Genomic DNA, 14,098 nt, shown 5'->3' with positions numbered 1-14,098 from the left:
AGTAAAGCTAAGCAATTATAAATCTCTCTAATTTTTATTTTTTTAAATATTTTGTTGTATTGGGGATGGGACCCATGCAAGAGATTTGCTACTAAGGCACACTCCAAGCTCCTAATGTAATTTAAATATGTATTTATTAAAATGACTGAAAAGAAAAACTACATTTGTAGGCATTCTGTGGTTTGTTTCAAAGTGACCAGATTATAGAGAATTTTATTCTATACCTTTTGAAGTTTTTACTATTATACATTTTTATAATATAAACTAATGTAATTCAAGACAACATATTTAACAATAATATAAAAAGAAACAAGAGGAAAATAATCCATAGTTAGTATATATTTTAATATGAATCTTTGGACAAAGTAGTAGTCATATGCCTGAACCTATATATGTACAATCCTACTGTGATTGAGAGTTTTTTCAGGGGATTATAGAGATGGCCTTAAGCAACTCAGTAACATTTTTAATGAAACAAAGTATAATCAGACATCAATTTCTGTGACAATTGCGTTCCTGGAAAATACGTTAAATATTTAAATCACATGAAAAAATGTTTAGTATATGGTACACATGTTCAAAGCTTAGACAATTACAGCCTTCTCATTTTCCTAACAATCTTGCCATACTATCCCACACATTTCAGTATTGTAAAATCAGCTGAGGGTCTTCCTAGTCAGAATTTTAATATCCTTTTATTGTCATGACAACCGAAGTATCTCATAAAAGAAAACTTCCCAAATGCCACCACATGAAAGATGGTCTGTCCCAATTGAGACCAAAAATCTAAAGTTACTATCTGGTAATAACTTACTAGGTTTATACGATATGTTATTTTCTGTAATTATATCCCCAACACAGCATACTAGTTGGATTAAAGAATGTGTGAATACACAAATGAGTGGAACATAAATTATAATCACCACCTGATTCAGTGGTGTAAAGTCGAACATTCATCTAAGTCTAGCTCCAGTACATTATTAGCTCTTTCATCTTAGGCAATTTATATGACTTCAGTCTCAAATTCTTCATCTGAAAATTGGGCACCGTGACCCTAGGGGAATTGTGAGGTTTAAAAGAAAGCAGTGAATCACGCAATGGTCACTTAGCACATGCTCTAGACATTTCTTTTCCATCCATCCTATTCCCACTCCCTGGGAACACTCAAGAGGAGTTGCATCCTCTTAGGAAAGAGATTATTACTTGTTCCTCTTGATATCTAATTTAAATCTGTTCTATAACAGTATTCTCATTTCCCCTTGCTTCAACTCCACAGGAAAGGACAACATCACATACTGAGTGTTTTCACCCGAAAGATCCACAAAAGGAGAGGGCTCCTTCATGAGGTTCTTCTTTCCACTGGCACAGATTTTTCTTTGGGCGGGGATTACCAGGGATTGAACTTAAGGGCACTTGACTCTCGACCACTGAGCCACATCTCTAGCCCTATTTTTGTATTTTATTAGAGACAGGGTCTCACTGAGTTGCTTAGAGCCTCCCTAAATTGCTGAGGCTGGCTTTGAACTTGCAATCCTTCTGCCTCTGCGATTACAGGTGTGTGCCACCACGCCCGGCTTGGTGCAGATTACTTTAAGTTGCTTGAAAACAGCAAGCTTTCCTCCTTCCTAAACACAGCAGAGTAGTGATGACTAGAAGACGGCACTTTGCCTGGGCTGTGCATAGCGTACACAGTTATGATAAATAAAAAGAATTTGAGATAAAAGAAAATGAAATGAAATTATTTTGACTGACATGAACAACCTACACAGAAAATCTGTTTTCAGCAGCCGCTTGCCACCAGTCTCTGCACAGTGATTCATTTAGTTCTTGGTTGGGAAACAAGGCGAGTTTTCCATTCTTGCTTGTTTCCACCTATTGCATTTGTGTCGTGTGTTCGAGTGTTGCCATATTTCCCAGGGGAGACTGTACTGGAAAGGAAATGGGTGCTACTATTCTAATAACCTGGTTAACTTTGCTCTCCTCTTTCATAGGAGATCGCAGTAACCAGTGCCCTTCTGGATTCGCCTTAGACTCAGTTGGACCTTTTTGTGCTGGTAAGTGTAGGAATAAATAAAGCATTTTTAATTTTATAAAATTGTCACTAATAGGTATCATTAATTAGTGGACATCATCTACCATTTTTCTAGGTTTTTAATCATCACAACAGTTCTATAAATGTCCCATTTGACAGATGAAGAAGTTGAGATGTAGAGAATTAGAATCACTTAGCATCAGGTGGCAGACTAGATCTGAATTTAAATTTTTTTTTTTTTTTTATAAATCCCATGCTTTGTCAGTTTGACGACAATCAACTGTGTCAGGGTTAGTGAGTGACCAAGTACAGAGAGAGCACTGAACTTAGCGACTTGGTTGCCATGGGTGCACGATGGAATGATCCAACATAACATCACCAAACCCTAGAACTGCTAGGTGGTACTACACAGGATTGTGGACCTTTGAATAACCACTGACTTCATCCTACCAAGTCCAGTACAAGAGAATCTCAGGAAAGTGAATAGCTATGTAAATAACTTAAGGGCAATGTAATCCAATCTAATGATGTAAGGGTGGTCTTCAGATTGCCCAAATTTCAGCTTTGCCACTAATGACCTCTGTGACCTTGGGCAATTTACCTAATGTGTTAGGTATTTTCTCACAGCAATGAAAAGTTGCCTAAGAAAATCAATTTAAATGAGTATTGATTTATTTTTCTTCAAAATTTCAAAAGTTCCCAGCTATTGTTTCTGGGCAAAATATCATGGCTGGGAGGGCATGGAGGAGCATAGCAGTTCTTTACCTCATGGTGACTGGGAAGCACAGAGAGAAGAAGGGAGGGGAAGAGACAGATGAACCAGGAACAGGATATTCCCTTCAAGGACAAGTTAGCCCCCACCCGCTTCCTAACGTTTCCACCATCTTCCAATAATGCCACCAAATTGTGAATCCCCCATCAATGGATTAATACACTGATGAGGGTAGAGTTCTCATGATCCAATCACTTCCCCAAACCCCACCTGTGAACATTGCTGCATTGAGGACAAAGCCTTTTAACACATGAGCCTTTGGGGGACATTCCAGTTCCACAATATAACACTATAACCTGTTTGTCCTTCAGTTTTGTCATGCAAAATGAGAATAGTGTTCTCCTAGAAATGCTCTGAAGAATAAGTGAAAACTGGTAAAATAAATAAATAAATAAAAATTAGATCATAGTAAATGGTAAATACGTTTTAGGTAACATCCCTGTTGTTTGAAAGTAAAATACTCACTATTGGAGATAATTTGGGGACCTCAAATTCATTTTTATACTATAATTCCATTTTGTGGCACTCCAAGCATTCTCTTATGAAATTCGGTTCAGTGCATTGACTTCTACAAGCAACTGTTTTCACTGACTGCTGTCGCTCCTAGAAATTAGAGGTCTGCATGCTGATTGGGTTGTATTTCTTCTTCTTTCAGACGAAGATGAGTGTACAGCGGGGAATCCCTGCTCCCATACCTGCCACAATGCCATGGGAACCTACTACTGCTCTTGCCCCAAAGGCCTCACCATCGCGGCGGATGGAAGAACTTGTCAAGGTATTCACAGAGACACACTGAAGTCACGGGCAAGGAATCTTTGCCATAGGAAGAGCATGGTGGACCAGTCCTCTCGTCTCCTACTACCTCTGCCTATAGCTTGGCGATAAACAGAAAGGTCTTCATTGGGTTGAGAAAGAGGGTTTCTGCTGAGGCACTACCTTCCTGAAGGCACGCTAAAGCAGGGGTGCCCAAGTGACTCACTCAGGACCTCAGAAAGGCAAAGGAATATTTTTAAAGCCACCTGATTTATAAGTGACCTTATTGATAAGTTGGATCAATTAGATTTCACACCAGGGTGCTGTGGGCTTGACAGCTATTTACCCTCCTGAAATGACTCAGCCAAAAGATGTCGCCCTTCTTACCCTTTTCTGTTTCTCAAGTGCTATTTGCATTCATTGCTTTCTTGATCCCCATTTCTCAGCCGGTTCTTGGGTCAAGTTTTCTTTAACTCACCTCCATTGAATGAATCCCTCCATTGTAGATATCGATGAGTGTGCTCTGGGTGGACACACCTGCCAAGCTGGTCAGGACTGCGACAACACCATTGGATCCTATCGCTGTGTGGTACACTGTGGAACTGGCTTTCGAAGAACCACTGATGGGCTGAGTTGTCAAGGTATAAAAATGGCTGCTTTTTCTTTATGTTCATGCTAGTAAGAATTAGACCCCTGTTTGCATCCTTCAAACTCTGTTAGGAAACTCCAGGGAAGATGATGAAGACTCATCAAGCAGGGGAGTCTCTGGTCCCTCTGGAGAACTTAAACCAGCACCACATTGTACATGTTTTGTAAGTTGAGCTTCTTGATAAGCTCTTATTTAGATGCAGTGTTCCACAGCTATTTTACATGTTTGTAGCTCAGTGGTTTTGAAATAACATCTGCTTGTTACCATGTACAACACAATCTAATAGAATCTTGGTTTGCAAAACTCCAGTGTGTAAGACTAAATGCAGAACAGAATATTTATGGAAGTATAGTTTTATATAGACTTTATTTTTTTCATAGAAGTTTTAATTTCAAAGCAAATTTAAGCAGAAAGTACAGGGTTTGTATATGCCCGCTAGCCTCTCTCCCACTATAAGCATCCCACCGACAGTGGTACGTTTCTTGTAATTGAACATACACGAACATATCATCCAGAGCCTGCAGTTTACTTTAGAGTTCACACCTGGTGTCGTACACTCATGTCATTACAAATTTGTGCAAACCCAATATCTACCATTATAGTGTCATACAGAGTAGTTTCACTGCCCTAAAAATCCATTCCCAGCCTCCCTCCAACCCCTGCCAATTACTGATATTTTTATCCTCCCCATAGTTTTACTTTCTCCAGAATGTTACACAAATGTATACAGAATGTAGCCTTTTCACAAAGGCTTCTGTCACTAAGTAACATCTTTTCTTGGCTTGAAAGCACATTTCTTTCAGCACTGATTAATGTACCATTTTATGAATGGACCATGGTTTATTTATGCATTCACCTCCTGAAGGACATCTTGATTTCGTCATAGTTTGGGGCACTTTATGAATAAAGCTGTTACCAGGATTTTTCAGAGGCAAAAAAAAAATAATAATAATAATCCCAAACTGAAAGTCTTATCAATAGTAGAAAGAATAAAGTATGATCCATCTACACCATGAATCATTGTATAGGCATGAGAAACCCCAGGTGTAGAAAAGAGGGTATAACTTTTTTAGAAAAGATCATGTAACTGGAAACAAGCAACTGAAGAAAAGGGAAATGGGTTTCTATATTTAGGTAGAGATATATGCTCGTGGAAGAGAGGTGTTATTCATAACAGATTGTTAATGTTGCTTGCCTTTGGCAGGCAAGGAGGCCAAGCAAGAGGGGAAAAAAAGGAAAAAACTACACTGAGAAATGTTTTAAAAGTGTCTGATCATGTTGACACACTTAAGTTAACTCTGCCTTTTAAGAGGTTAAATTAAAAGGTCCCAATTAGCAAACATACAAAGTAAGAGACAGTAATCTCAAGTTTTGGAATGTGAAAAGTAGACAGGAAGAGCCTAATTATTCTTCGGAAAGGTTTCAAATCAAACAATAGAGAAGGTACAGGTGTTTGAGATCACATGATCCCAGAGATGGAAGAGATTTGATTGTGTCTATGGGTTTGTGTGAAAGATGAAAAGGAAGGAATGATTGATGGTCCATCTGCAGGAACACTTCTTGAATGGGCATAGTCTCTCTTCCTTTGGGACTTGAGGGGAGGGGAGGAGAGACCGTACAAAGCACAGGCAAGTGCTCAAGAGTTTGGAGATTTCACACCTGCACTCCATGTTTCACTAAGAGCCAGGTGGTTTCGGGAAGAATTTCGCAATGACGGCAGAGAAGGAAGGATGTTGCTGTGATCAGTCCAACACAGGTGATAAAGATCTGTGTTAGACTAAAAGCATCAAGAATGGGGAACAAAGTCAACTGCAAGAGACCTCATTGCTTGTTTTCCCTGGCTTCTCACCAGTCTGTCAGCAGCATTGCAGGCTAAAGCTTCCAAGGAATGGAAGCCATATGGTAAAATACATAAGGTGGAGAATTGTTTCATTAACATTGATCTGTATCGCTAGTAAATATCCACCTTTAAGGAGTGTCAACGAGAGATCCCCTCTCCAGCAGTTGATTGTATCAGTTATTTAGCAGAGCATTCCACAGCATATGTATTAGATTCATTTTAGAGAAGACTTTAAAATGTTAAACATTTGGGATAATTAACTCAGGTTTCCTAACAGCATGAATATTTTGTTTTGTTTAACAGATATTAATGAATGTCAAGAATCCAGTCCCTGTCACCAGCGCTGTTACAATGTCATAGGAAGTTTCCACTGTGGATGTGACTCTGGGTATCAGCTCAAAGGCAGAAAATGCTTGGGTAAGAAAAGGGCTTTGAATTCAAAGCAATGACAGCTCTGTAAAGTCTTAATTCTGATCTGAATGCTTATGTTATATCTAGGCACTGATTCACAAGTAAGATACCAAGCATGCAATCCATGCAAAAAAAAAAAGTGAAGTCAAATGCCCTTTTACATGTATAATTTCCTAATTATGTAACCATTTTTTAACATTTCCCCTACTGTTTTTTTTGTAAAAGTATAACATGTACATAAAATTTATATATATAATATTCATTTACATATGTTTATTTTTCCAGGTAGAGAAAGTAGTTGGTATGGCTACCAGCTCTGTGAAGCAATACTTTGTAAAACAGAATGACAATAATAAAGACAATGTGTTACATACTTTGTTGGATTTAAGCACTTTAAGCTTACACAATGACTATGCAAAGGACAATTGTGTGTGTTCATAATATCTTTAGAACCCAAAGAAATGGTTTCTCTGGAAACAAGGCAGAAATAATTTTCTCAATCTGTGTTGCCTTTGTTCTTGCATCAAGATGTGAACGAGTGCAGACAGAATATATGCAGACCAGATCAGCATTGTAAGAACACTCGAGGTAGCTACAAATGCATTGACCTTTGTCCAAATGGAATGACCAAGGCGGAAAATGGAACCTGCATTGGTGAGTATCTGGATATTTTGGTGACCAAAATCCGTAAGAACAGTAATTCAAATAAGAGATCCATTTTAAAAACTACTGAGGAAAGTCAATTCAAGCTAATAAAGTCTTTTTTCAGTAACTTCTCACTTCTAGATTGATTGAGCTCTGAGGTCCCGATGTCATGGCTACGCCAGGAAATGCAGACTAATGACCATTTTGCACTCCTTTCAATTATACATTTGGTTAATACAGTTTAATGTCTCCATGAATTTATATTATCTCTCATTTCTTTTTTTTTAAATTTTTTATTGTTGGCTGTTCAAAACATTACATAGTTCTTGATATATCATATTTCACAATTTGATTCAAGTGGGTTATGAGCTCCCATTTTTACCCCATATACAGATTGCAGAATCACATCAGTTACACATCCATTGATTTACATATTGCCATACTAGTGTCTGTTGTGTTCTGCTGCCTTTCCTATCCTCTACTATCCCCCCTCCCCTCCCCTCCCCTCTTCTCTCTCTACCCCCTCTACTGTCATTCATTTCTCCCCCTTGTATTATTTTTCCCTTTCCCCTCACTTCCTCTTGTATGTACTTTTGTATAACCCTGAGGGTCTCCTTCCATTTCCATGAAATTTCCCTTCTCTCTCCCTTTCCCTCCCACCTCTCATCCCTGTTTAATGTTAATCTTCTTCTCCTGCTCTTCGTCCCTACTCTGTTCTTAGCTACTCTCCTTATATCAAAGAAGACATTTGGCATTTGTTTTTTAGGGATTGGCTAGCTTCACTTAGCATAATCTGCTCTAAGGCCATCCATTTCCCTGTAAATTCTATGATTTTGTCATTTTTTAATGCAGAGTAATACTCCATTGTGTATAAATGCCACATTTTTTTTATCCATTCATCTATTGAAGGGCATCTAGGTTGGTTCCACAGTCTTGCTATTGTGAATTGTGCTGCTATGAACATCGATGTAGCAGTGTCCCTGTAGCATGCTCTTTTTAGGTCTTTAGGGAATAGACCGAGAAGGGGAATAGCTGGGTCAAATGGTGGCTCCATTCCCAGCTTTCCAAGAAATCTCCATACTGCTTTCCAAATTGGCTGCACCAATGTGCAGTCCCACCAGCAATGTACAAGTGTACCCTTTTCCCCACATCCTCGCCAGCACTTGTTGTTGTTTGACTTCATAATGGCTGCCAATCTTACTGGAGTGAGATGGTATCTTAGGGTGGTTTTGATTTGCATTTCTCTGACAGCTAGAGATGGTGAGCATTTTTTCATGTACTTGTTGATTGACTGTATGTCCTCCTGAGAAGTGTCTGTTCAGGGCCTTGGCCCATTTGTTGATTGGGTTGTTTGTTCTCTTATTGTCTCATTTTTTGAGTTCTTTGTATACTCTGGATATTAGGGCTCTATCTGAAGTGTGAGGAGTAAAGATTTGTTCCCAGGATGTAGGCTCCCTATTTACCTCTCTTATTGTATCTTTTGCTGAGAAAAAACTTTTTAGTTTGAGTAAGTCCCATTTGTTGATTCTAGTTATTAACTTTTGTGCTATGGGTGTCCTATTGAGGAATTTGGAGCCCGACCCCACTGAATGTAGATCGTAGCCAACTTTTTCTTCTATCAGACGGCGTGTCTCTGATTTGATATCAAGCTCCTTGATCCATTTTGAATTAACTTTTGTGCATGGCGAGAGAAAGGGATTCAGTTTCATTTTGTTGCATATGGATTTCCAGTTTTCCCAGCACCATTTGTTGAAGATGCTATCCTTCCTCCATTGCATGCTTTTAGCCCCTTTATCAAATATAAGGTAGTTGTAGTTTTGTGGATTGGTTTCTGTGTCCTCTATTCTGTACCATTGGTCCACCCGCCTGTTTTGGTACCAGTACCATGCTGTTTTTGTTACTATTGCTCTGTAGTATAGTTTGAAGTCTGGTATCGCTATACCGCCTGATTCACACTTCCTGCTTAGCATTGTTTTTGCTATTCTGGGTCTTTTGTTTTTCCATATGAATTTCATGATTGCTCTCTCTATTTCTACAAGAAATGCCGTTGGGATTTTGATTGGCATTGCATTAAACCTGTAGAGAACTTTTGGTAATATCGCCATTTTGATGATGTTAGTTCTGCCTATCCATGAACAAGGTATATTTTTCCATCTTCTAAGATCTTCTTCTATTTCTCTCTTTAGGGTTCTGTAGTTTTCATTGTATAAGTCTTTCACCTCTTTTGTTAGGTTGATTCCCAAGTATTTTATTTTTTTTGAGGATATTGTGAATGGAGTGGTTGTCCTCATTTCCATTTCAGAGGATTTGTCGCTGATATACAGGAATGCCTTTGATTTATGCGTGTTGATTTTATATCCTGCCACTTTGCTGAATTCATTTATTAGCTCTAATAGTTTCTTTGTAGACCCTTTTGGGTCTGCTAGGTATAGAATCATGTCATCTGCAAATAGTGATAATTTAAGTTCTTCTTTTCCTATTTTGATGCCTTTAATTTCTTTCGTCTGTCTAATTGCTCTGGCCAGTGTTTCGAGAACTATGTTGAACAGAAGTGGTGAGAGAGGGCATCCCTGTCTTGTTCCAGATTTTAGAGGGAATGCCTTCAATTTTTCTCCATTCAGAATGATGCTAGCCTGAGGCTTAGCATAGATTGCTTTTACAATATTGAGGTATGTTCCTGTTATCCCTAGTTTTTCTAGAGTTTTGAACATAAAGGGATGCTGTACTTTGTCAAATGCTTTTTCCGCATCTATCGAGATGATCATGTGGTTCTTATTTTTAAGTCTATTGATGTGGTGAATAACATTTATTGATTTCCGTATATTGAACCAGCCTTGCATCCCAGGGATGAATCCTACTTGATCATGGTGCACAATTTTTTTGATAAGTTTTTGTATCCGAGTGGCCAGAATTTTATTGAGGATTTTTGCATCGAGGTTCATTAGAGATATTGGTCTGTAGTTTTCTTTCTTTGAAGTGTCTTTGTCTGGTTTAGGTATCAGGGTGATGTTGGCCTCGTAGAATGAATTTGGAAGTTCTCCCTCTTTTTCTATTTCCTGAAGTAGCTTGAAAAGTATTGGTATTAGTTCCTCTTTAAAGGTTTTGTAAAACTCTGCTGTATACCCATCCGGTCCTGGGCTTTTCTTAGTTGGTAGTCTTTTGATGGTTTCTTCTATTTCCTCAATTGATATTGGTCTGTTTAGGTTGTCTATATCCTCCTGACTCAATCTGGGCAGATCATATGACTTAAGAAATTTATCGATGCCTTCACTATCTTCTAATTTATTGGAGTATAAGGATTCAAAATAATTTTTGATTATCTTCTGTATTTCTGAAGTGTCTGTTGTGATATTGCCTCTTTCATCCCGTATGCTAGTAATTTGAGTTCTCTCTCTTCTTCTCTTCGCTAGCATGGCTAAGGGTCTGTCAATTTTGTTTATTTTTTCAAAGAACCAACTTTTAGTTTTGTCAATTGTTTCTTTTGTTTCGATTTCATTAATTTCAGCTCTGATTTTAATTATTTCTTGCCTTCTACTTCTTTTGCTGTTGTTTTGCTCTTCTTTTTCTAGGATTTTGAGATGAAGTATGAGATAATTTATTTGTTGGTTTTTTCTTTTTTTAAGGAATGAACTCCAAGCAATGAATTTTCCTCTTAGAACTGCTTTCACTGTGTCCCATAGATTCCGATATGTTGTGTCTGTGTTTTCATTAATCTCTAAGAATTTTTTAATTTCCTCCTTGATGTCTTCTATAACCCATTGATCATTCAGTAACCTATTGTTCATTCTCCAAGTGATGTATTCTTTTCCCTTCTTTCTTTTATCGTTGATTTTCAGTTCCATTCCATTATGATCAGATAGGATGCATGGTATTATCTTCACTCCTTTATATTGTCTAAGAGTTTCCCTGTGACATAATATATGATCTATTTTTGAGAAGGATCCATGTGCTGCTGAGAAAAAAGTGTAACTGGTTGATGTTGGGTGGTATATTCTATATATGTCAATTAAGTCTAGGTTATTAATTGTGTTATTGAGTTTATCTCTCATTTCTAATATGAAATTTAGCATACATATTTAGAACTTCATAGTAGGGTTAAGAAAAAATTACATTTATAGAGATTTATTAAAACTTCAAAATATAATTTATTGTTTGGTCATTGATTTGACATTTAAGAATATTTAGTTGTAAAATAATTATATTTTGCCTGAAGTTTATTCTGTGTGTCTAATCAGTATTGGACTACTGAGTTAGCAGATGTCAAATCAATGACAAGAAAATAAATTATATTTTCCCTAAGTTTGCTCTTTGTATTCCTCTTCTATACCAGCCTACCCAAGTTAGTAGAGGTAGAAACTACAGGATTTATAAAAATAAACTGTCTATGGGGTTAAATTGACCTACTCCCTCCACCAAAAAGGGGGAAAAATACACAATTTAAGACAACATAAAAGATAAAAATAAAGGGCATACAAATGCCCAAAAAGAGTGACAGTCTCTAATAGGAATAACCATCAAAGGTGTCATGGAAGTGATTCATTTAAATATAGACTTCAATGACATAATAACTGATAGAGTTGGCAGGGAAAAGCAAGAAAACCTGTACAAGGGGAACTATCTGGACATAAGGATAGACCATTAAAGTGCTAGACATGTTAAAATGTTCAAGACAGCTATCTGTCCTTGCACAAGTCTTACAATCAGAGAAATTTCAAGTTTCTTAGAAAAACTACTATTTTTACAATATTAATGAATATTTCAGAATGGATTCTTAAAGTTAAAATATGTCTTAGTTTTGGTTCAGAACAATGATAGTAGCAGAGAACTCAGTATCATGTATAGTTACATGCTGCTGTACTTAATTTTAGAAATAATGACCCTTTAAGTGTGTCCAAGATAATTAGGAATCAGATGAGCTGAAAAGTCAGAAATCTATTTAAGAAGCTATAGCAAAAATCTAGCTCAGTGAGAATGGAAGTCTGGATATTTATGGTTTTGATGGAAGGAAATGGAATTACCCCACCTTGGCAATGAAAGAATAATTAAAAATGAGTCTGATACTAGAGCCCTGATGACTAGGAAAACAGGAGTGTTGCTATCATAAATAAGGAAGTAAGGTTAAGACCCAGGGGGCATGCTGTATATACTGATAAGACATAGAAATGAAGATGTCCAGCTAGCATCTGGAGATGTGGTAACATGGAAGTGATGTAGTACTGTTGCCAGAAATCTGCACAAATGCTTATCACTAGTATAAATAAAATGGTCAGAGGAGGAGCAAGTATAGAAAAGGAGCAAAAGAAAAAACAAAGGTGAGAATAAAACTCCTTCCCTACCAGAGATCAGGGCCAGGTAATAACAGGCAGAGCCAGGACTTAAACCCAGAGTCATATGTTGATATGGTCTTAACCTCGTGGTAAGATACAACTTTGAGCAATTCTACAAAATGTTAACTTTAAATATAATGAAGCTGGATTTTGAGAGAGGAAATGTTATTACTTTTTATTGCCTCCATGTTTGTAGACATTGATGAATGTAAAGATGGGACCCATCAATGCAGATATAACCAAATATGTGAGAATACGAGGGGCAGCTACCGATGTGTGTGCCCAAGAGGTTATCGATTGCAAGGAGTTGGAAGACCTTGTATGGGTAAGTTAATGGAAACTCTTATTGATTAATAAAGCTACTGATACAGTGACCTAGCCTTCCCAACTGCTTAGGATCACTCTGTCCTCACATGCTCTCTTGTTAGACCAACTTATATACCATCTAGGTGTAAGTAGTTCATGAAATAATTTGGACACTTCTTCAGAGACTTCGTAGTGAGTTCAATTTATGTTGACATTTCAGTGATTATAATTCACTTAGGGTGAATATATTAACACCACGCATGTCAAAGTGAGGTTCTGATATAATTGCTTAAGACAATCTAATTATCAGGAGTATTTCATTATTTCTCTATATACATTACATAAATGGATGCATTTTGAGCATCATGCAGTATGAAAGTTTAGGTATGAAGGAAAATTTTAAATTTAATGCACAATTTAAGTTGGTAGATAAAATAATAATTACCAAACATGTAGTATTTACTAGGTGCCCTTCCTTGTGCTAAAAATATCTTATTCAATTTTCCCAACTCAAATATAAAGTAAGGAGATAATAGAAAGTATCTCTAAGACGGTAACTATACACTACGCTAAAAGATTGATATGTTTGTAATCAAGAAATTGATCTACCAAATTGTATTATTCCATAAAATATGTAAGTGCAATAAAAAACATTTGTAGGCTTTTAAACACTAGCTTCCAGATTTGTACTATTTAGTTGCTGTGCCAGGTATGGTGTCACACTCCTGTAATTTCAGATACTTGGGTGTCAGAGGAAGGAGAATCACAAGTTCAAGGCCAACCTCAGCAACTTAGTGAGGTCCTGTTTCAAATTGAAAAGGGCTGGGGATGTGGCTCAATGGTTAAGTGCCCCTGGGTTCAATCCCTAGTACCAAAAAAAAAGTTATGGACTTGATCAGTTTATGTCTTAGTAAGAAGTAATTCTGTCTTCATTTCCTTCCTTTTCATCTTTTGGATAAAATGTGCTTGGCTTGATTATTACTTTAAAAATATTATTTCAAAAATTATAGGAAGTGTAAATGTCTATAGTTGTGCTAATATTCCTGCATCTGAAACTTGTAATTATATGGAAAATTGGGGGTACTAGTGATCAATATCATGACTGTAAACTGGGGATGTGATTTCATTCTTCCCTTCACCAAAAGAATCAAGATCTATATTAGCATTTAAACTCAGATTTCTCTGCATTCAAGACCACATTTTCGTATATGATACTTTTTGTTTCTACTGTTTGTGGCTTTGATTTGACACATTGTGTCAAGCTCATTCCTTGGTTATTTCAACAAATCATTATTGAGCACCTCATTCGTGCTGGGTGACGTTCTAGGTTGTGAGATAACATTAAGCAGGGTAAACCAGGTTT

The 14,098-nt window shown here is 37.1% G+C and overlaps 1 protein-coding gene across 3 annotated transcripts in view; it reads left to right on the top strand.

Moving 5' to 3' along the window:
- The window catches only part of Hmcn1 (hemicentin 1), a 390,873-nt gene that overhangs the window by 364,916 nt on the left and 11,859 nt on the right, over positions 1-14,098 (top strand). For all 3 annotated transcript variants that reach the window (XM_046462680.2, XM_046462681.2, XM_058585111.1), the window contains 6 exons: positions 1,992-2,054; positions 3,460-3,579; positions 4,064-4,198; positions 6,350-6,463; positions 6,986-7,111; positions 12,626-12,754. In XM_046462680.2, coding sequence (XP_046318636.1) covers positions 1,992-2,054; positions 3,460-3,579; positions 4,064-4,198; positions 6,350-6,463; positions 6,986-7,111; positions 12,626-12,754 — 687 coding nt within the window. The remainder of the gene's footprint in view (positions 1-1,991; positions 2,055-3,459; positions 3,580-4,063; positions 4,199-6,349; positions 6,464-6,985; positions 7,112-12,625; positions 12,755-14,098) is intronic.

This window comes from Marmota monax, unplaced genomic scaffold, assembly GCF_021218885.2.
Source record: "Marmota monax isolate L192 unplaced genomic scaffold, Marmota_monax_Labrador192_F-V1.1 WCK01_AAM20220418_F8-fsc00250, whole genome shotgun sequence".
NCBI classification, from domain to species: Eukaryota; Metazoa; Chordata; class Mammalia; order Rodentia; family Sciuridae; genus Marmota; species Marmota monax.
Note: the sequence above shows the minus strand (reverse complement) of the source record. Positions and strands in the feature narration are given on the sequence as shown.